This window comes from Corticium candelabrum, chromosome 9 (genome assembly GCF_963422355.1).
Source record: "Corticium candelabrum chromosome 9, ooCorCand1.1, whole genome shotgun sequence".
NCBI lineage: Eukaryota > Metazoa > Porifera > Homoscleromorpha > Homosclerophorida > Plakinidae > Corticium > Corticium candelabrum.
The window spans coordinates 7,925,671-7,948,557 of record NC_085093.1 but is presented as its reverse complement, the minus strand read 5'-3'; the positions used below and the strand labels follow the sequence as shown (position 1 = coordinate 7,948,557).

Genomic DNA, 22,887 nt, shown 5'->3' with positions numbered 1-22,887 from the left:
TTTAGGCAATCGTTCAAGACCTATTGTACTTGTTTTGCAATGATTCTAATTAGTTAAGCGCCTGTAAAAAATTTGTTTTCAAAAGACACTCTTATTAGAGCCGAACAAATAATTGCCACTTCAAATGGCGCTTCAGTAAAAGGGGTGCTTTAATTATATAGAATAATTGTGCTATGCTACTTTTTATAAAATATTTTACTACTATATAAGCTACTTTAATGCACAAGGGACCAAAGGTCCTGGAACCACAGAACATGGAGCATGCTAACTGATGCGTAACCATGTGAAGTCTACATGTAAACATCAATTCACAAAAGCAGCTCTTATCAGTCATTGTTTAGAGTACATCCAGACATATAGCAGCACTGAAACAAAGTAAAACAAGGTCTAGAGAAGACCAAATTCGCCTATGGGCGTGCCTTTCACGCACGCACGCTTCTACCTTCTCTTGGTGGAGACGAAGATGTGCATAGGGTTCAAAACCAGCCGAGTCGTTTTTCCAGCCTCTCGTCCCCAGTCAGAGAAAAAAGATGAAGGCAAGGAATGCCAGGTTTGCCAGTTACAGCATGGCCGTGGCGCTGACAGGTGTCCGGGTCGCGGGAAGACATGTGCAGCTTGTGGCAAGCTAAATCACTAATCAAGAAAGTGTCGGAGCAAACGATCTGGTGGCAAGATTCGCCATGTCCATTACGGAGATTCTGAACGGGATAGTGACGAATCTCATCCGCAAGTTATGACGTTCACCCTCGAACCAGAGCGAGATGATGTACACAGCGTCACTAAGCAGATTTCCCCGCCAAGTGTTTGCCCCTCTGAAGGTGGAGGGTCAGCAAGTGCATTTTCAATTGCATACCGGAGTCACGTGCAATGTTCTATACAAGAGAAATGTGCCATCAAAGGTGCAGATGTCTCCAACAACACAAACTTTGACAATGTACAGTAGAGACACGATCAAGCCACTGGGGAAGTGTAACGTTCGAGTTGTCAATCCGAAAAATGGGGCTCTTATAACGAAGATTTTTTTGTTATTGGTGAGGCGCCAACGTCAATCTTGGGTGCCATTTCAACACAGAGCATGGGTCTACTGTACAATTCAATTTTGAACATATTCAACAGTTGACAGCATCGATTGCTACATCAAGTTGCAGCAAGAAGCAACTGCTCAACAGTTATAGTGATGTTTCCAAAAGCGAGCTGGGTTGTCTAGAAGGAAAGATACATCTGGAGACTGATCTCACCGTTAGGAATGTTCAGATGCCAGTGAGGAAAGCCCCGGTGGCGACTAAGAAGTTATTGCAGAGCAAACTATACCGGCTTCAAACTCTTGGCGTCGTACAAAAGATAGACCGTCCAACGGACTGCTGCTCCTTCCACCGACTGTAGACAGAATAGAAGCCGGCGCTACCGCCACTACAAATTTATCTCAACTTCTGTTGGCAACGCCGGCAAGGATGGTTCACAGTATACCGCCGGCTGGATGCTCCCGCCCCACCAGTCGCTTTGCTCCCTCTCCCCCTAAGGCTTAAAATCTGCGAATTCTGGAAGTCACGAGAAGTCACGTACAAAACCAGGTTGGGAAAGGTAAAGTTTATCTTAATTTTTAAGGACCCCGGATATACGCAAAATGTCTTGCTTTCATCGACGTCGCTCGCAATAAACAACACATTCCGCGCGTACCGTCCGACTTCAAAAACGAGAAGTTAAATTTGGTTGAGATCTGATGCGCCGGTCCAGAGATATTATTTCGCGTGTTCGCGAGCGGAGGCGGGTTGGATCAGAAGGAAATCGCGTCGACGCGGGAGAAGTCTGAAAGACGACGACATTCTCAGTTTCGGCCTATGTTGTTTCGGTGTTTTTTCGGCGTGCGCGAATCAAATTAAATTCGGTGGAGATCAGAGTCGTAGGCTTGGAGATCCTATCCTATACACGAATACACACAGACACAGATACATGCACAGACACCTCTTCTTTACATCTATAGAGATGCAACCGGTACAATGCATGCCTAAAGTAATACATATGTATTTCAGCTTACAAATACTATCACACGTTTATAGATTTCCTGTAGACACTTATATAACATTGCACATCTTAGTTCTCTAGCTATAGCTATCGTGTTAGTGATCTACATATGTCTGTGTATCAAGTGTCCTTTCTTTATATCAATTAGTGCAGGTTTCACAACTAACAGAGACAATTTCTATGCTTTCTACAGCGCCTCATGAAATTGTGAATATGCTTACACATCATTGTCTGTAAAATCAAAGCCAGGTGAGATAAAGTTATAATGACAACGTAATTTCAGTCTATTGCCATTTTTTCCAAGTTGACCATATTGCCTGTTTTGGTGGAATTGCCTTCATGAATAAATGTGAGATCTGTGTAAAACAATAGCTTGCAGCAATTATATAGTGCATGCAGCACATGCATAATTAACTCAGCAACCAAACCTTTGATCATTAGAGGTATGAAAGGCAACATAAACCCGTGTACAGATGCTACACAGTGAGAAACATCTCTAGTGTTTGCTCCATTAACATTATAAACATGAAACAGTTGCACCAATTTCTTGTCGATACTTTTGATGGTTTCTAGATGGGTCCTGCAACAGCAACAGCAACCATCTGTAACTGCAATGTTTTTTGGGAATTAGGTATGTACACACAAGTATTGATTCCATGTCAATTAATAACTCTTTTTCTTCTTCAGAAACCATCTGTACATGTAACCATAAAACATAAAATGAACACAAACTATGGCAACAGTTTAATATCAAAACAGACATTACACCAAAGAACAACATATAAACTCAATGATTATATTTGCGATCAGTCTCACTTCATGCAGTTTATGAAAAACTATGAAATATCACCTGTGACTCAAATTGTAATAATAGAGGAGCATTACAGTGCTATATCCTTGGCGTTTAGACATGCACATCACGTGCATGTGTAGATGTATGTAAGGCAGCTGAGGATTAGGAAGCGCGAACGCTCGTGAATTTGACACCGTTGAAAATCCCCTCACGTAGTGGTGACGCCAACCGTATTTACACAGCTATAACCGTCTAACCGCAATCATTTAGGCCTACAGCTAAATAGGCACAGGTTGTCGTAATGAGATGACCCAGAGCCGTCAGAGCCAAAACAAAACATTAAAGGAGCACTATCCAGATGTTTCGCTCGCTGGTGCCTGATACGAAATCAAAATCTCGAAATCAGAGAAACTTAGCACGACGACGCTGGAAGGATGTGATACCCTACCACAAACTCTACATTCTTACCGCACAGAATTTTTGAACTTGTAATAAACAGCGCTCGCGAGAGATAACTATTACCGATCATGCACGTGAAAACGTGTAAAAATGCCGTTAAGAAAGTAAGTGTTCACAGCGGCGTTTGTTCGTGCACTTCAAATTGCATTTGGGACAGAAATGGTTAAAATATCGTATTCCGCGATGGTGCGGGAGTGGAAGCAGAACTGCAAAGACCTTGACAACATTTCTACGCAGAAGATGTACAGCTGAAAAGAATGCTTCCACATTGACTGTGGTTCAATTTTCACACGTCTTAGGTAACAATCGTGGTAGACGTAAACTATGTGATGACTACATCCAGCACTACTGGTACAATCCGCATATCAAATTCTGTAAACTGACCGTCTAGCAGAACACACGGCACTCTATTTCTTGACTGACAGCCTCCCGTTCCTGTCTATCTCGCGCACAAGGGCGTGTCGTCGACAACGCTCTTTTTATCCTACTGTCTATTCCCCGTAAGTGTGAACTCGGAAGTGAGTAATGAAGTAGAGGTCCCACCAGATGTGCTCATGAGAGCACTAGCAGCTGCTCCAGTGGGACCATGTTACACCAATTATCTTAAACGGTTCCAGTTGCTGATCCGTTGGTCTTACAGATAAGTTTACAGCATTCGGAATTCCACTTGATTTAGTAAGTGACAACGGCCACAATTCACGGCGGGGGAATTTGAGGACTTTTGCAGAGCCAATGGAATCAGACATACCTTAGTGGCACCTTATTATCCAGCCAGCAATGGGGCAGCAGAGCAAGCAGTGAAGATTCTGAAGATGCACTTTTAAGATATGTACTCCAGAAGAAACAAGGGGGACAGAGATGTTCTTGAATCACCGGTTGGTCAATTTTTTATCGGAGCACATTACATAGTTTAACAGGAAGGACTCCAGTAGAGTTAATGTTTGATAGACCGATTCGCACCAAATTCAGTCTGCTCAGACCAAACTTGAGAAAGACTGTGGAGGAGAGGCAGAGACAACAAAGGAAGGGCCGTGACTCTCCACGGCTGAAAGGAAAGCTTTGAGCAATGAGAGAAGGTTGCCATATGGAACAGACAGAGAGGTCCGGAGAAATGAATGCATAAAACAGTAATTGAAGCAAAGGGACCGAGGAACTAAATCATCCAAACACCAGACCGGAACAGAATGGTGCATGCTGATGATATAGTGCATGACAGCGAGAGGTCCGGATTCGGTATCAACGAGTATCAGTACTCCTAACAAGAGAGCAGCAGACAAAGTGATTATGGGGACGATTCCAACAGTTAAAAGAAAACTACTGTATCGAATGAAACAACTACCAGCACAAAGCATGACGCTAGGGACACAACAAAAGGAACAGAAGAGACTGCAACCAGGTTAGAGAGACGTTATCCAAGAGGAGACATGAAGCCGATAGTAAAATTATATTCGTGAAGAACAGGACAGGGCATTAGCTAATGGAAAAGGAGGAGTGTAGTATAGTGCACGCACGCGCAGTCTGAGTTGCGTAGTCTAAGTTGTGCTAGTCTACGAGTTCTACTGTAGAGTGGTACGGTACGTCTGGTAAACGTATTTTACAAGTAGAGAATTTATTACAGTCGAAGGTAACAAACGCGCGTCAGCGGAATGGTCCGCATGTGACCATCGTATGCGCTCTGTTTTCAAGCTATTTGAGACTACTAGGTAGCGCTCTCATATCCAGCTTTGCTTGTAGTTCAATTCTATTTTGAATGCATAGATAGAGTGATTCTGCAGTCTGACAGCTAAAATTGTCGGTGTGAGGAAACGCTGAGGAACAAGCCAAATGTTAGAGGCCACCTTCGACTTACGTACTGGAGCAACGCGCGCGTTCACTATACGCCTGGTTGTTGGTGGGAAAACATGCACGCTACAACTGTAGACTAGGCGTTGTTTCTACCTGCTACACCCTCAGCTAGAGCAAAGGACTAAGCACCATATCCACAATTGACTGACGCCCTACGGCTGTAGCACAGCTGCCACACAAAGAGAGATGAAGCCTTATGATGACATCACGTTCGTCTATTGGTTGGAATAGCTTCATTTGCATCTGAGCTCGAGTATAAATACGGTCGTACGGTCGCACGTCGGACGACTTCTATACCCTTAGCCCGGATATCCAGACCTCGGGTAATAACACGCACACACACTCGCTCGCTTGAACGCACGCACGCACGCAACAGCTGTGCATCCATGTGTGGGTGAGTGTGCGCCTGCCTGCGTGCATGCGTGTGCGTGTGCATGTGCGTGTATAAAATGTATACTGAGTTAACTTCTGATGGTAATGACTTATAATATTATAATTATATAGTTTACTGTTTGCTTACCTCCCATGCTGTTTTCAGTCTTGATATACTGCTGTCACACAGTGCAAAAACAAAGGCACTAAGTGAGTAGTAGTTTGCCAATGACCTCAACCTGCAAATTTAATGTTGCATGGTCATAGATTAATGATCAATGTATGAGTTCAAAACCAATAAATCTAATAGTACTAATTCTCACGTTAGTCCGATTTGAATAAACTTTCTTAAGACAACAGATCTTTCTTTACTCGTAGTGTTACTCAATATCGACTGCTTTACCCAGACAATGGTCTGAAACATATTGATCACAAACGTTTTAAGTAACAGTGATTACAACCAATGTAAATAGACATGCAAACGCCTATAACACACCCTTGAAAACTGTTCAATTACAAACAGAAGATTTTTTGACGTATTTTCAGAATGTGGACATCGGAGAACAACGGGCAGAAATTCTCTCTTACAGAAGAACAAATTTTAAACAATGTGATCAATATATCAAACAGTCTGGGGTAGCTTTTTTACACAAGATGTTTTCATTATCAAAACGACATTCTAAAATTATATAAATGTGACTAGTAGAGGCAAACCTCGCTGACTGCACTGAACATGAGTGCATCATATGAGGTTATGTGAATGGCGAAATCGTTAGCCTGTACGCTCTTCAACTGTCTCCATGATTTCAGACGATTCTGCATGGCACCAAGAAATACAATTAACAAAAAACGACATCCAACCACCAAACATTAATAAAAAAAATAGCACATTCAAAACCAATTCCTTCATATTTTGATGTCTAGTTGACAATTTACAGCTGAAACAATACCTAATTAAACTAATAACAAGCAAAAGTGTTGAAGAAACAATACTGTAGTGTAGTGCAGAGTTTAAACACAGCCTTATACCACAGGTCAGTAGCAACCTCTTGCTCCATCAGAGGAGCTAAGTCCTACAACACATATTAATGACTTGTACAATCTGTGTAACTATAGCAACATGAAATAATTTACCAAGGCAAATTTGACTAACAAGTTTCGGTCTCTCTCCTGTTTATTGGACTTCAATAGCCAAAAAAAGACAAACTTCTCAATTCTGAGCAAAAATATATACTGGGTTAGGATATATTACAAATATAAGCGCGCGCGCACACACACACACACACACACACACACACACACACACACACACACACACACACACACACACACACACACACACACACACACACACACACACACACACACACACTTTTTCCTCTTCCAAGAGAATTTACTGCATTGGATATAGCTATAAAAATTGTATAACAATACGTATAAGCTTAGCAAACTGAGTGCCGAGAAAGAGCATGGGCATACCGCATTAGTAGGCTGCGTACTAACTTTGACGTCGAAACGAGATTAGGAACAGCAAACAAGAGAGCAGACTGAAAAACTGAAAAATACGCCATCAGTCAATCAAGTATACTTCCACCGTTAGTTATGACATCTGGCACTGCTCACATTCCTTCTGCACAGACAGCTCAATTTCATCTAATAAAATGCCAACCAGCCTGTCTACCGTACCCGAGATAACTGCATACTCACCACTACAGAAGCACAAAGATTAAATATTTACTATTGGATCTCTAATTAAACTGCTTAATGTAAATTTGAACTTCTCCCTTATGTGTCTTTCTAACACCAACACATCCTGCCCTTCTTCTTTTAGTCTACTGAATGTTGACTCTGCAGACTGCAACATAACAACTGGCTGATAAAACGTAGATTAGCTCATAGAATTAACTACCACAAGTACACACACACACACACACACACACACACACACACACACACACACACACACACACACACACACACACACACACACACACACACACACACACACCACATGTCATTTCTACATAATATAGTAAATGATACCATGCAACAGCACAAGCAACATTACTCTCAGTGCATCATTAAAATCTTCCTTTGAAATAACAAGAAAATAGCAGTTTCTTTCTCTGTTCTTGACGCTTGCCAGTCTAAATTTCATAAACATTGATTAAACTGTGTCCAGCCATTTATGGTATATATGTATGTAAAGCAGTCATACTTTAGGCATATCCAACCAAGAAATTCAGCTGCAGTTACTTTACTTTAATAGTTAATAGTTGACTGGCTGGTTAAATAACATTTTTCATAATTCTGCTATCCTGTATCTACAAATAATCATTGTTATTAATTTTCATAGCATCTAGATATATAGACAGAGTTAACATGTTCAGTGGCCAACAGGTTGTATTGACCAACAAGTTGCATTGGCCGCTTGTCCTTTGCTAAAATGCAGCGGTAATTATAAGGTAATCAGTGCTGCAATCATCACAGGCGGATTGCATCCGTATTTGCCGCATGTCGGAAATTCCGAGAATATACAAGTAGCAGGACTCTGGTAAAATTCAGAACATATTGGAAAGTGTGGTAAATCGGTATAATAACAATAATAACAATAATAAAATCAGATTTATGGTTTCTGAGTAAACGATACGCGTCATGTGTCTTCACGTTGACCTGACGCGCAACTGTATACAACCTTCTGTTTCGGGTTTCGCGGACTGTGCCCGACTGGTTATCTCAAGGAACAACCACCTTCGTACCAAAGAATGACAAGACTGACCAGGCCGAAAACTACCGGGCTATCACGTGTTAATATCTGTCATTTTTAAGACCCTCACTCGAGTCTTCAGACAGAGGATTTAGGACATTTGGTTTAGGGATACCTTATAGCATCGGAGCAGAAGAGTTGTCACCAGGGGTCCTTTGGTGCAAAGAATCAGCTGTTGATTAACAAACTGCTTACCGAAGACTGTAAGACTGTGCATGATATGATGCCACGCGTAGATATTAACTCGTTGTTGGCTAGCGGCAACGTGTTGTGTTCTATATAGCTGACTCTAGTGTTGCGTTCTAGCTGTTAATTTAAAGCTAATAAATACATCAAGCTAGTGAAGTACATTATATGGTGACAGGAGTGAGATATGAAGTCAAGATTCTAATCTCCATCTCAATTTGATTTTGCACAGCCAGAAGATTGGCCAAGGTGTCGTAAAGGTTTGACCGCTACAGGCAAGTTATATGCAGGTCTGAAAGACAAATCCAGAGCAGTGCAAGTCTCGACTCTTGTCTACGTACTCCATGAGAGATAAGGCCGAATTCTGTTTGACTTCAATGTCACTGCATGCATGAGTAGCGAGAATGCGGAAGATTACGACGAGATCATAAAGAGGTTCTAACAGCATCTTATAAAGAAGCGAAACTTCATCTACGAACAAGCCATATTTAACCAACGACGTCAGGGCGACGGGGAAACGGTGGACAACTTCATCACCGCGCCAAAAAAGCTCGCTGAGCATTGTCAGTACGAACGATTACACGACGAGATGATTTGCGAACGACTAGTTGGCCTCAAAGACTCAACGCTTGCGGAGAAGCTTCAGCTGGACTCGGATCTAACGCTAGAGAAAAGTTAACATGGGTATTACGAGAGCCAGGCAAAGCAAAGTAGTCAAGAAACAACAACACCGGATACGGAATAAATTCCAAGAAGTCACGGAAGACGTACGTGTCATTGATACGTGAAAACGAAGTCGAGAAAGAGGCAAGCGCCTCTGCCACAGCAACAGTTCAGATTACACGACACAAGAACGACGCTGGGCAAACAGCAAATAAGGAAGGAACCAGGCGGTCGATGCGGTCAAACACCCAGCCACAGCAGGAGCAAATGTCCAGCACGGGAAGCAAAGTACTTCAAGTGTGACAAGATTGGACGCTTCGGGGCACTGTGTCAAAACAAGAGCGTGAGTGCCGTCCTGAACGAAAGGGAGGGCAAAAAAGAGACAGGAGAAGAAGGCAATCTGTTCCTTAGCGGCTTATCATCTTTGAACAGCCAACCATGGATGATTGATGCCAAAGTTGATGGCTCACCTACCAGGTTTAAAATAGACACAGAAACAGATATGACTGTACTACCTGAAGACTACTTCAAGCAGCATTTTGCACGTCTCTTAAAGGCAGCAAAGAAAACTCTACAGAGTCCTAACCAGACCCTTTGGAGATACTTGGAGAATTCTTATGTAAGTTGGAGAAAGGAGACAAATCTGTTCAAGACACTGTGTATGTGGTGAAACGTGTAACGAGCGCCCTCGGGAGACCGGAAATTGAACGCATGGGTAGTAATGGAAGGCACGACTGAAGTTTTGCAATTGAACCGAAGCGTTTTATCAGCTTAGGGCTGCTCTCGTCTCCTTATCGAATTCACCTGTAGGAAAACACAAAACCACATGCGTTGTCACCACCAAGAAGGATTGCCATTCCACTACTGCCAAAGGTGAAAGAACAACTGTCTCGAATTGAGGCAATGGACTTCATAGAGCGAGTAACCGAACTAACGAATTGGTGCTGCGGAATGGCTGAGGTGCTTAAAGCAAATGGAAAGGTGAGAATCTGTGTGTATCTGACTAAATTCAACGAGAACGTGAAAAGATAAAGACATTCTTCCTTCTGTTGACGGTAATACCCTCTACAAAGGAATCTTTGAGGATTACAACGTTTATAACTCTGTCTGGACGCTACTAGTTCAAACGCCTACCATTCGGCATTTTGTCAGCTCTGGAACATTTTTAGAACCGGATGTAAGAAATTTTGGAAGGTATACAAGGTTATGTATGTCTAATGGATGACATTTTAATTTTGGGAAGAACAAAGCGAAACATGAGAATCTCCTTCGCGCAGTCTTAAAACGCTTGCAGCAAGCTGGTACCACTTTGAATAGAAAGATATGCTTGTTCTCGCAGTCTTCAGTAAAGTTTCTGGGACACCTCATTTGCAAAGAGGAGGTAAAACTTGATCTTAACAAAGTCAAGGATGTACAGCTGATGACGGAACCTACTGACGTTGGTGATATCAGACAATTTCTTATTTCTTAAGTCTCATTAACCAGCAAGCAAGGTATATTCCTCAGTTAGCAGAAAAACGGAACCTTTACGCAACTTACTCGTACAAAAGAATCAGTAGGCATAAGCCCATTCCAAAGAACCGCGTTTGAGAATGTCAGAAAGGAACTTACTCGATCACCAGCCCTGCCATTGCATGTATGACGGTGACAGGAAAACGGTACTGTCGGCAGACGCATCTTCTGTCGAGATAAGACTGTACTCCGGCAAAGACAGCTTGATGGATACTTGAAACCTGTTGCTTACGCTTCACGCTGGTTGTCTCCTACTGAACGCCGGTACGTTCAGGTGGAGGAGGAAGCTCTTACAAGAGTTTGGTCGGAAGAAGGTTTAGCAATTATCTTCTTGGGAAAGAGTTCTTCGTAGAGATCAACAACAAGCAGCTCATTCCACTACTTCGTCAGAAAGGGCTAGACGAACTACCTCCAAGAATTCACCGCTTTAGAATGCGTCTTCTACATTTCCAGTACACTATACAAACTGAAAGTTGCAGAATATACATCTCTTGTTATTCAGCCACTTCCAATTACAAGTCCAAACTACGGTAAATTCAAAAACAAAGGATGCAGCTGAACTTTACAAAAGTTGAAACAATATACAGCCAGCGGTTGGCCATCACAACATACTCTTGAATGAGAGCTGAAGCAATTCTAGCAACTCCGTCACGAGCAATGTATTCATGGCAACCTGCAATTCCATCTTCGCTTAGAAATGAGATCGTTCATTCTATACGTAGCAGCGATCAAGACATTGTCAATAATCGATAAGCCAGTTACTAGCGCCATACCTCAGGTCACGTGGTGCTTTAGTAGTAAAGTAGCGCGAAGTAGCCTTTCTTTGTTCTAATAGCTAAGTTATTACAACTGGCGACGAGGACAGCGCGTTTTGGTAGCATGGAACAGCATGTTGGGGGATTTGACTTCGAAGATTACATAGACAAGCTCTAACATTTCTTTGCCGCCAATAAAGTTCTCTTGACAGACGAACCCACAGCGGAGCAAAGCGCAAAACAGAAAGGTATACTTCTCTCATCGATTGTCGCGGAGACATATACGCTGCTCAAGAATCTGGTCGCCCCATTGAAACCGAAAGAGAAGAGCTACGAGGGTTGAAGGGAACTCTCCTTCGTGATTTGAAACCGAAGCGAATTGCTAATGGAAGAAAACCTTCCGTACGAGAAAGCGGTACAAATAGCAGTGTGCTAAGAGACGGCGGCAGCGAATACTGCGGAGCTGCAGGTGCCGTCTACATCTGGGCTAGGTGACACTCAAGAGGCGTTACCAACACACAAGGTTAATGTCACGAAGGTAGGCGATGGGAAGTTAGCGTGCGGCAGTAGTTTTCGATGTGGACGAGGGGCCATCATCCATCTGAACGTCGGTTCAAAGCAGTAACTTGCTTTAAGTGTCAGAAGACTGGTCACATGGCAAGGGTTTGTAAGAGCAAAATAACAAAAGGCAGCTAGCAAATCGGACAAGAGACAAACAAAGTTTATGACTATGGAACAGAATGATACACAGAGTGAGGAAGACAGGAATGATGAACTGTATTGCATAAATACCACCACCCAGAAAGGGGAAACGCCAATACCTGTTCGAGTGCACATCAATGGAGTACGTGTTGAGATGGAAATCAATACGGGTGCTTCCATTACCATCATGTCGAAGGACACACAGCAAATTGTGGCTCAACCTCAATGAAAGTATAAAAACAACCCACGTAAAATTAAGGACATATACAGGGCAGCAAATCCTTGTGAAGGAAAGCAAAATGGTGCAAGTGCAATATGGAGACCAATCCAAGAAACCGTCGTTGCTAGTTGTCAATTGGTCGGGTCCCACACTACTGGGACGAGATTGGCTCAAAGAAATACGCCTTGATTGGAGAGTTATTTGCAAGGTGGAGTACCACAAGTCTCTCGAAGAGGTATTAAAGAGACATGAAAAGGTCTTCAGGGAAGAGCAGGGGACGTACACAGGCGATCAAGTAAAAATACTGGTGAACGCCAAGGAGGTTCCTAGATACTGCAAAGCAAGAACAGTTCCATTTGCATTGAGGAACAAGGTGAAAACTGAACTTCGTCGGTTGCAAGAACAAGAGATTATTGAACCGGTGACGCATGCTGACTGGGCATCACCCGCAGTGGTTGTCCTTAAGAAAGATAAAGAAACTTTTAGGTTATGTAGCGATTATATACTAACAGATAACCGTGCTGTGAAGCTGGACAGGTACCCTATACCCAGGATTGAGAGCATTTTTACCAAAATGACGGGTTGCACAGTGTTCTCAACCCTCGATATGTTGAAGGCATATCAGTAGTTAGTACTAGATGAAGAATCGAGAAGACTAGTAGCGATGAAAACAAGGGCTCGTTTCAATATAAACGATTACCTTTCGGAGTAGCCTCAGCACCGGAATATTTCAAAAACCATGTAGAATGTATTCAGGATATCTCGCAGGTGGGATATACCTAGATAACGTACTCATTGGCGGAAGGACAGAGACGAAACATGCAGCCATTCTGGAGCCAGGTTTGGTACGCCTCACGCAAGCAGGCTTCAGGTTACAGCGAAAGAAATGCTTGCTGATGACTCGATCAGTAGAGTACTTGGGAAATAGACTAGATGCGGCTGGGCTACACCCAACAGACAAGAAAGTGAAAGTTATTCGAGCAGCACCAAGATCAACAACTGTCACGGAACTAAAGGGATACTGGGCCTTCTCACCTATTATGGTAGGTTTATAAAAGGAGTGTCAACAGTACTAGGACCATTGCACCAGCTTTTGCGCAAGGTCAGCAAATGGCGATGGACAAAAGCGAAAGAGAAGTCGTTTCAGAGGTTCAAAGAATTCTTATTATCGACGCAGGTGTTGGTGTATTTTGACCCTCAACGACCACTGGTCCTGTTCTGTAACGCATCGAAGTACGGAATTAGAGCGGTACTGTCACACGTTATGGAGAATGGAGCCGAAAAACCAGTGGCGTTAGCATCGCGTTCCCTAAATCAAGCAGAAAAGGGCTACAGTCAGATTGGGAAGGAAGGCTTGGCTTGCATTTTGGAGATAACCAAATTCCATACGTATTTATATGAGCGTACATTTCAGTTGGTCACAGATCACAAACCGTTGATAACTATATTTAATGAACAAAAAGCAACGCCAACACAAGCGGCAGCAAGAATTCAAAGATGGGCTTTAAAAGTTGGCCTCGTATGATTACAGAATTCATTTTCAAACCTGGAACACGTCACAGCAATGCGGATGCACTGAGCAGACTACCACTTCCAGACAAGCCGATTCCTGAAGACACTATCTTACTGATGGAGACCTTTGACATATCACCAACGAACACAGTATACATTGCCAGATGGACGCGCAGAGATTCTGTTTTATCGCTGTTTTACAAATTCATACTCAATGGCTGGCGTGGAAGTTGGGCAAAAGAGCTAGAACCTTATGCAAGGCGCCGATACTGTCGCTACACCAATGATGCGTCCTCTGGGGAGCGAAGGTAGTAGTACCACCCCCAGGAAGAAAAGTAGTACTGGAAGAACTCCACGATGGTCATCCCGGAGTTTCGAAGATGAAAGCATTATCAAGTGCTCATGTGTGGTGGCCTAACATGGACCGAGATATAGAGAATTTAGTCCAGACTTGTTATGAATGCCAACTACATCGTCAAAATCCTCCAAAACCGTACTTCATCCGTGAACTTTGGCCACTACAACCATGGCCACGTCTTCATCTACAGTCCGCGTCAAAACTATTGACACTTTTACGCTTGGAGGCGTGGCCATGGTAGCGTAAGCAGAAACGCACTCGTTTTCAGGTCACGTACGTTTTTAGGTAGAAGAGAACGATTGTGTATGCTCGTAGGCTTTCTGAACTTTTGAAAACTCTCAAGTGCGCAAGAAGCTTGTTCCTTCTTCCATTTTTTGATATCATTTCTCTCGCTAGCGTAGAGACGTAGCTCTAGACAAAGGCGCATTCGGCTCGACGTGCGTTCGATGTACGTCAACAGACAAGAGGAAGTGCCACGCCGTCTGAATTTTTCTTCTTCAAGTTTATGTACGTTTGAGGCCTACGAAGCTCAACTCTCCGCTTGATGACCGCCTACAAGTTTTCTGTTCATGCAAGATCTGATCATCTAGCCGGCCAATCGAGAAATTGCGAAGCTCAGAGTCTCCAAATTCACTAGCAGCGTTTATGGATAGTGTAGCGATAACTTGCGTCATGAAGTTCTCTTCTCAGAACTGACGTGACGACAACTTTCTGCGCTGCCAGATGACAGGCAAGTTAGTTTGCTGATGTGTTGCTTCTTGTTGCGTCATATGCATGTTCACTAATTGCTGTTCGATGGTTTTAAGCTAGTGTTTTGGTCTTCCATGGCAAGCTCTGCGCTGAATTCATTCTCCAGTGTCAAGTCTCTTAAGAGTTCGGTAAACAGTAGAGCAAGAAACATGTAAAAGTTGGCAGATCTTGGATAGCTTCTTGGTACCAGAATAACAGAATATCGCGACGTTGTATTTCACGGCTCTTTGATAATGGAAATGGTCTCTACGCGGATGAGCATACCGAGGAATAGCTTTTGTAAACCGGAAATGTGTCAATAGTTTTGACGCGGACTGTATATTATGAAGACCCTTACCAGGGATACATGTTTCTTATCATCGTTGATGCATATTGAAAATGGTTAGACATGAACCAGATGAAAACAGCAAAAAATGGGCTGACAGAAAGGGCACTGCAGTCTGTTAAAAGGGGCTGGCGAAAATCACCCAAAAACTCATCAGCGAAAGAGTGACAACATTTTCGCTGCAGTACTGAAGACACCAAACTCTACCACGGGCATATCTCCCGCAGAAGCACTCATGGGGAGGCGACTAAAATTGAGAATAGACCTTCTCAGCCCTAATCTGGGTGCGACCATACAGCAGAAGCAAGCGCAGCCAAAATGGAACCATAATCAGCGAGTACTGCAGCGGAGCTTCAACATGGAAGACTGGGTGTTCGTGAAAAACTACAGACATGGTCCAGAGTGGTTACCTGGAACAGTGGTTAGGCAAAGGGTCCAGTGTCTTATGACGTTCAAGTCGCGAGTTAAGTGTGGGAAAGACACATGAACCAGCTGCGAAATCTCTATGGAACTACTACCACCACAGCATTTCTACACAATGAAGCGCCAGTGACACACCGCCAAACCGCTGCAAGTAGCGAGGACGTTATAGAGACACAACAACACCCAAGTCCAACCGACACTCTAGTAACAGAGCCACAAAGTTATTCAACCACAGCTGCGGAACCAGGACCAGCGGAGGTAACCGGACCCGGGATACCATTCGAAACACAGGAGACGACAAGTTCACATTCAGACCTCACTACTGGAGCGAAAAAGAGACGTTATCCCGTTAGATGTCGAAAGTTTCCGGAGAGACTAGATTTTTAAGAACCAGCAATCACGATTTAGTAGATACTCATAAGATCTAGATCTGTTAGCTGCAGCGGTTGATGTTTACGTTAGCTAAGGAAAGGGGATTGTAGTATAGTGATACTGCGTTGATACGGGCCTCCCGGTCACGTTGTGCTCTGATTGTAAAATAGCGCAAAGTAGTCTTTCTTTGTCCTAATAGCTGAGTTATTAAAGGGACTTACCTACCGGGTTGGTGGGCGCCCAGTTGAGGGTAAGACCCACTTACTGTACTGAGAGAGTAGTAACGACACATAATAATAAACTAAGATGTGGGATACAGCCATCCCACTGAAAGGTAGATTGGTGCCAATCGTCCTAACATCTGTTTCAGAAATAAGAAGACAAACACTTGTCTTCTTATTGATATCAGCTGTCCTGTTGATCGCAACATCGCCAGGACACAGGCTGAGAAGTTGTCGAAATACAATGACTTGCGGGTGGAGGTAAGCCGCATGTGGCAGTATTGTTGGCAGTATTGGGCACAGTGCACGCAGCTATTGCACTGGTGACTGGACATTATTCCAGGCCATCACAACCTGAAGCACTTACAGAAGACAGTGCTTCATGGATCCAGTCGGATCATTCGCAAGGTCATGTCTTCTGTCTAGACAGCCACGACGGTCTAAGCAACTCTGAGGCAGGGTTTGCCTCCGGTGCTTACGAAAAATTTTGTGAACCAGACTGATCTGGTTGCATAAGCACGAGATAATAATAAAAAATAGATAAATAGATAATTTTGTGTGCTTTGCACATGAGACGTATTACAATTATATAGACTACACAAGCTATGGTATGACAAAAAAACAGAAGGGAAACATTACTGCATGACCAACTAACTACTAAAATTCCCTGAAAATCTAATATAAATAAATAAATAAATAACCGCGTACACATAAGTTCAAGTATGTACCTTGTTGTGTCATTTAGCAATGCTAATTCTCCAAAGTCTTCACCTTCTCTTAGAACTGTCAGTGTACCCTACAAAGTCGATGTACAAGAGAATATCAGCAGACGGCCCTTTATTCACAACCATAAAGCAGCAACACACATATCGCCAAGAGCATCTATATTATCTCTATATACATAGAAGAGCTGTAGTGTGTGTGTGTGTGTGTGTGTGTGTGTGTGTGTGTGTGTGTGTGTGTGTGTGTGTGTGTGAGCGTGCGTGCGTGCGTGCATGTGTCTCGATAACGGCGAGTCGAAGCGCCACAGAACTTTGCTCGCGCACGACGAAACGATGAGGGTCGAAAATGAAGCTGCCGTCGTCTTCCGGACTTCTCCCGCGATGACGCGATATCCTTTGATGGCACCCGCCTCAGCTCGCGCGCGAATATTTCTGGTACGGCACATCGGATCTCCACCGAATTTAAACTGCCCGTTCCTGATGTCTGATGGTACGCGCGGAGCGTGTCGTTTATTGCCTGAGACGTTGAAAGACGCCAGATATTTTGCAAATATCCGGGTCTTGACAAAACGACAACCCTTTGTGTTTGGCCGTGTAGGCGAATCAAATTCTTGCCACGCTTGATACAACGGTTCCCCGCAACTGCCAGCAACGTCTTCGAAGTGACGACGCCCAACGGGACGGTCGAAATGGCGAGAGTCCGACGAGTATATATACGGAGAATGGATTATCCGGGTGAATACTTACAGTAAGCGCACGTGACTTTCAAGTTTCTGCTGCCCAGATATATTCTTGCTAACTGCAACGCGGCGTCCAACGAGACTGTCCAAATGATTTCAACGAAATATTGATTAACTAACAATCATGATCAATAATGCAATCAACGACATTTTTAAAACGGGACCCTCCGTTACATTTTCTTGGGATATTAACTAACAATCAATAATCCAATCAACGAGAATTTTTGAAACGGAACACTCGGTGACAGATACACTTCATGATAAAAAAAATTAGAACGGATACTCATGGCATGCAAAAACAAATAAATTGCATACCTAACAATAATACATGCAATCGGAAGAACGGGATCTCATTTAAAAGAAAGTGATTATTCGGGAGTTTGCGAAAAAATTGCTTCAGCTCTCCTATACGTTGGAATGCATTGTGTCAACCAGAAATTACAGATTGCTTATTGCAGCTTAGTCTCTAGTTTCTTCTCGAATGAAACAGGTCAGAATAACGAGTTTCAAACTGACGGCCCAGACGGGGTACGCCAAATACGTCGAAAACGGCAGTGGCGTAGGAAGATGTTCACGAGCTTGGAGGCTGTACCGTTGATGTCATTATGATTAAAGTAAAAACTACCTCGCTTGCCAGACCGTAAACAGATCTGCAAAAGTCACTGGCACAGAAAATTTCAATTCCTACACTGTGCGAGAATGCTTCAGCCCTCAGCCCCCATCCCCAGCTTTCTACGCCGGTGTGAATGGAGAGAATAAACGCGTGTGAAGCTATATGAGTAAGTAATTGCACGTCAGTTTCAAGTTTCTGTTGGCCAGAACGGGATAAAATTGTTAGCTCTAAACGAAATACTTTATGAGAATTCCGTCCGGCTAATAATTCTTCAGAAAGGAGTAAAATACATGTGAATCAATGAGATATACTTCATGATAAATTCTCAGAACGGAATACTCATGCACACAGCATAAATTTGTATGCAACGTTACGTTAGGTTAATACAAACTAACAACTAATAATATAATCTGCCCGTTAGGAGAAAGGGCTATTCAGTTAGTAAAAAATAAAATACGACGCAAGACAAGCAAATTGTGTTCTCTAAGTCAGTCTGCGGTGTCCGCTCCTACAAAATTCTTCAACAACCTTGTTACTATTTTTCTCCACCTCTAGATCGACTTTTCTCTCTCCTCAGTCAAAAGTGCATGCTATTGACGTTAATTAATCGCTCTTGGTCTATGCTACTTCTCAAGTTAAGACTCTAAAAACTATAGCTTTGAAAACAACAACGTTCTCTGAGACTACTTTGAATCAAGCTCTCCAGAATTTTTCTGAACAATTATCGGTTAAATTTTGGGAGTACAATGCAAAGTTAATTTTAAGGAGAATTGCATTAGAGCATGATCTTGCGTTTGAGGACGTTTTTTCTTCTTTAGATGACACTATGATGTATTACTACGTTTTAAGTTGGTGAGGGGATGGCTAGAAGTGAGTGTTACAAACTATATAATAAATTATATATATATATATATATATATATATATATATATATATATATATATATATTCTCATGATTTTCAAGTTCAAGGCAAAATATAGCGTACAGTATTCTTGGAAAGAAATTACCTGCAATGCACACTTTGGATCTCAACACAGCTTCTCAGCAGATTATTCAGAAACAGATACATTACAATGTTTTCAACTCCTTAATGGAAAATGGGAGTTTAAGAGACAAAGCTCGTCTGAACACAATTTTGTCGAACATGCGAGAGCTTGGTTGCGGGCATTACCCAAACCCAATCTAGGCCTCACCATTCCTCCGCATGAATTCTTAATTGCGATCCGGACATGGCTCGGCATTCCGATGTTTCCTCTTCCACCATCTTCTGTTTTATGCTGTTGTAGCGCTACAATTGATCCGTTTGGTGACTACTTAATCAGCTGCCCTAGAGGTCCTTTACGTGTTCAACGTCACAATGCTCTTTGTGAAGTAATATCCCAAGACAAGCAGGTCAAAAAAAGAACAGAACTGCTCAGGTTATGATTCAAGCAGACCAGAAGACGTATATCATCCAGATTTCATGGATGGTCGACCTGGATATTTCGATTTTACAATCCGTAGTTCTTTCCAGTCTTCCTATATTATATTGAAAGTAGCTATCCGTCCTGGTGCAGCAGCAGAAGCAGCAGAATTTGAAAAAGATGCCAGGCATAAAGTCAATGTTACCACAGCAGGTGGTCTATTCTATCCGCTAGTTTTTGAATCTCTGAGCTTCATGTCATCTTTGACTCTAAAGACTTTGAAAGGAATATTTTCGAAGACATCATCAATCAGTGGAATGTAGGGATTACCCAGGTCATGGAGGGTTGTGGGGCGTGGTCGTCTTTTTGCACGCTTAGGAAACATATTAATGAAGACTGAAATTTATCAAAATTAACGAAATGAAATGTTTGTACATCGTGTACGATATCCTATTTTTGTTTGGTTACTACTCATCTAGCAACCTTGAAAACGGTTGCTAGCCTCGGAGGTCCATGCGCCAAATTTGTTCTTCTTTCTTCTTATTATCCATGGATATCTCTTTTTGTACGTTAGGTATGGCTGTGAAACTTGAGAAAACGCTTTAGAATTACCCGAACTCTATTCTTTTGGTGACTAGAGAAACCGAAAGCAATGTTAAAAATTGTGTTTCTTTCAAGCAGATTTGATCCAACGACCGTCATCAACGCTATTGCACAGGCCGGGCCAATCACGGAGCAGTATTTGCGATTGCTTGTCCATGGCAACCAGAGACAATGGACGAAGAGCCAATCAAATAGGCCAAACGCGTTTATGAAAGAGTTTATCACCAAAACTATGTAATTGGATCATATTTGCCATTGTCCGGTCTGGTCTGAAATTGTTTGCAATCTGCGTCGTACACAGTGTTAGGAGTATGAGGCAGTATATACGGGACTACCCAGCTCATTCTAACTGAGTGCCGGTAGCGTGTAGTCCAGTTAGTCTCGGGTTCTGTACATTGCGTTCTAAAGTTGTGTTTATGATTTCATTGATTTGGTACATGGTGTCAAGAGTCTAGAAAATCAATGATGTCTAGTGATGAATATATTCGTAAGCCGGCATCTGGAAAGCACAGGCGCGGCCCCGGCCCTACGGTGGGAGTGCTTCACTAGAATAAAATTTATGTTGATGTATGTCTCAGAGAAATGTACGTCTCTTTCCATCACTCTGCAATCTAGCTTCAAATTGAAACTGGCTGTCTGGTTGAGAGTCGTGATTGATTAACGGATTTCATACTGGCAATCCACTATCACTGAAACTGTGCCAAGCTGCACCAACGTCGACAGGAACTGCCCAAGCACTACCAGACCCTTCCGGGAAAACACTCTCCAACTCGCTATCAGGTACGCTACTCCGAGTCTCGTTCTGCAGAACAGGTCAGGCCTCGGAAACGTTCTCTGCGATTGCAATGTCTAGACCAAACAGAATGCCATCAACCTCTGGCCCTAGCTAGAATGGTTCAGCAGAGTCAAGCCAACGCGGCTTACCTGCATTTGCAACGGATGGACTTCCGACACCAGATTCACACAGACGTTTTGCTGGTGAGAGAACGCTTTCCAAAGTTCTCTGTCCACGAACAGGACGCGACGGCAATGGTTTTTTCTTACCCATTTGCAGCTCACATTCGGGTGTGACAGCCGTAGCCTCGAGTAGCCAGACTACTAACTGCTTGGGTGGGGGTGCTTCCCGAACATAATGGAAAGCATGCCAGGGCTGCGCCTGAAGCAACAGACACTGCCGTCGCTTCGGCAATAGATGCGAGTCAACCGGCGATGAGAAGTGGTTTTATGCAAAGCGTCGTACCTTTGTCCCGACCTTTAGATGTCAAAGAAGGAGACATGGAAGAAAGCTGGCGGCGATGACGACAAATTTGGGATTCATACGAATTAATAACTATATCAAGATTAAAAGAGCAGCCTCACGACTTTAGACTAGCAACATTTATAACGTATATTGGAGAAGACGCTCTAGAGATTTTGAATAGCTTATTTGGTGATGCCGAAGCAACTCATGGTGACATGGACTTTGTTCTTCGAACATTGGAGACTCATTTTATGGGGTCAGTTAATGTTACTTATAAACGGTATGTATTTAATCAGCGCAACAAGCAAGACAGCGAGACCTTTGAAACGTACCTAACAGTCTTACGACAATTAGTGAGAACGTGTAATTACCAAAAAATGACTAATGAGTTATTACGAGACAGATTAGTATGTGGAATTAAGGAAGATTCAATTCGGAAGGTGTTGCTGCAAAAGCGAAATTTGACATTGCCTGAGGTTATCGACATTTGCAAGTCCGCTGAAATTGCGTCAACTCGGTTGAAGTCAATGGCGGATTTAGAGAAGCAAGAGCCAAAAGTGTATGTTATTAGAAAAAACTGCAGAAAGTAAGCAACAAGGAAGCAGTCAAGGTATTAAACGAACAGACGAGAAAAAAGTCAGTGGAGCTATTGTGGACAAACGCATCACAAGGGACGAAATCAATGCTGTGCATATGGACAAAAGTGCCAGTTATACAATAAGTACAACCATTCTGCCAGTGTCTGCAAATCTCGAGCGGCCAAGGTTTATTCTGTAACCAAGGATCAAGATAGTGATAGAGACTCTTTAATGACTGTGTCCGTCTTATCAAATTTTGAAAGTCAGCGAACAAATTCCGTCTAAGCTGTATGCAACAATGTCTGTGGAGGCACAAGAGGTAAGACTCCAACTAGACACAGGCGCCTCATGTAATGTGATTAGCCAGTCAGATTTGCCTTCTCACGTCCCAATACAAGTCACGTGTCAATCACTAATGTTATTCGATGCTTCTAGAGTGCAACCGGTGGGCAAGTGTACTGTTCGTCTTCTCAATCCTAAGAATGGTCATAAATATAGAGAAGAATTCGTTGTGGTAGAGAGAGGTTTGACCTCTCTGTTCGGAGCAAAAAGTATACAGCAGATGAAACTCATAACCCTTCGACGTGAAAACATCCTTCAGGCATCTGTGGAGATTGGTCACCCACCAGGTGGACAACGTGCAGCTCAACCGCTGACGTTGGATCAGATCGTACAGCAATATAGTGACGTTTTTGATGATAAGTTGGGACAACTGGAAGGACGACTGCAT

At 43.0% G+C, this 22,887-nt stretch overlaps 1 protein-coding gene across 1 annotated transcript; it reads right to left on the bottom strand.

Annotated features, from left to right (window-relative positions):
* Positions 1 to 2,009: 2,009 nt before the first annotated feature.
* LOC134184973 (rap guanine nucleotide exchange factor-like 1) lies at positions 2,010 to 17,055 on the bottom strand. Its single transcript, XM_062652753.1, has 17 exons — positions 16,986 to 17,055; positions 7,560 to 7,638; positions 7,115 to 7,346; positions 6,971 to 7,046; positions 6,864 to 6,902; positions 6,626 to 6,707; positions 6,485 to 6,564; positions 6,381 to 6,429; positions 6,206 to 6,307; positions 5,988 to 6,074; positions 5,815 to 5,906; positions 5,640 to 5,730; positions 2,666 to 2,716; positions 2,563 to 2,602; positions 2,451 to 2,498; positions 2,314 to 2,378; positions 2,010 to 2,253 (listed from the first exon to the last, which is right to left on the bottom strand). The coding sequence occupies exons 4-17, from the start codon at positions 6,973 to 6,975 to the stop codon at positions 2,185 to 2,187; spliced, it is 900 nt and encodes a 299-aa protein (XP_062508737.1). The 5' UTR covers positions 6,976 to 7,046; positions 7,115 to 7,346; positions 7,560 to 7,638; positions 16,986 to 17,055; the 3' UTR covers positions 2,010 to 2,184.
* Positions 17,056 to 22,887: the final 5,832 nt, after the last annotated feature.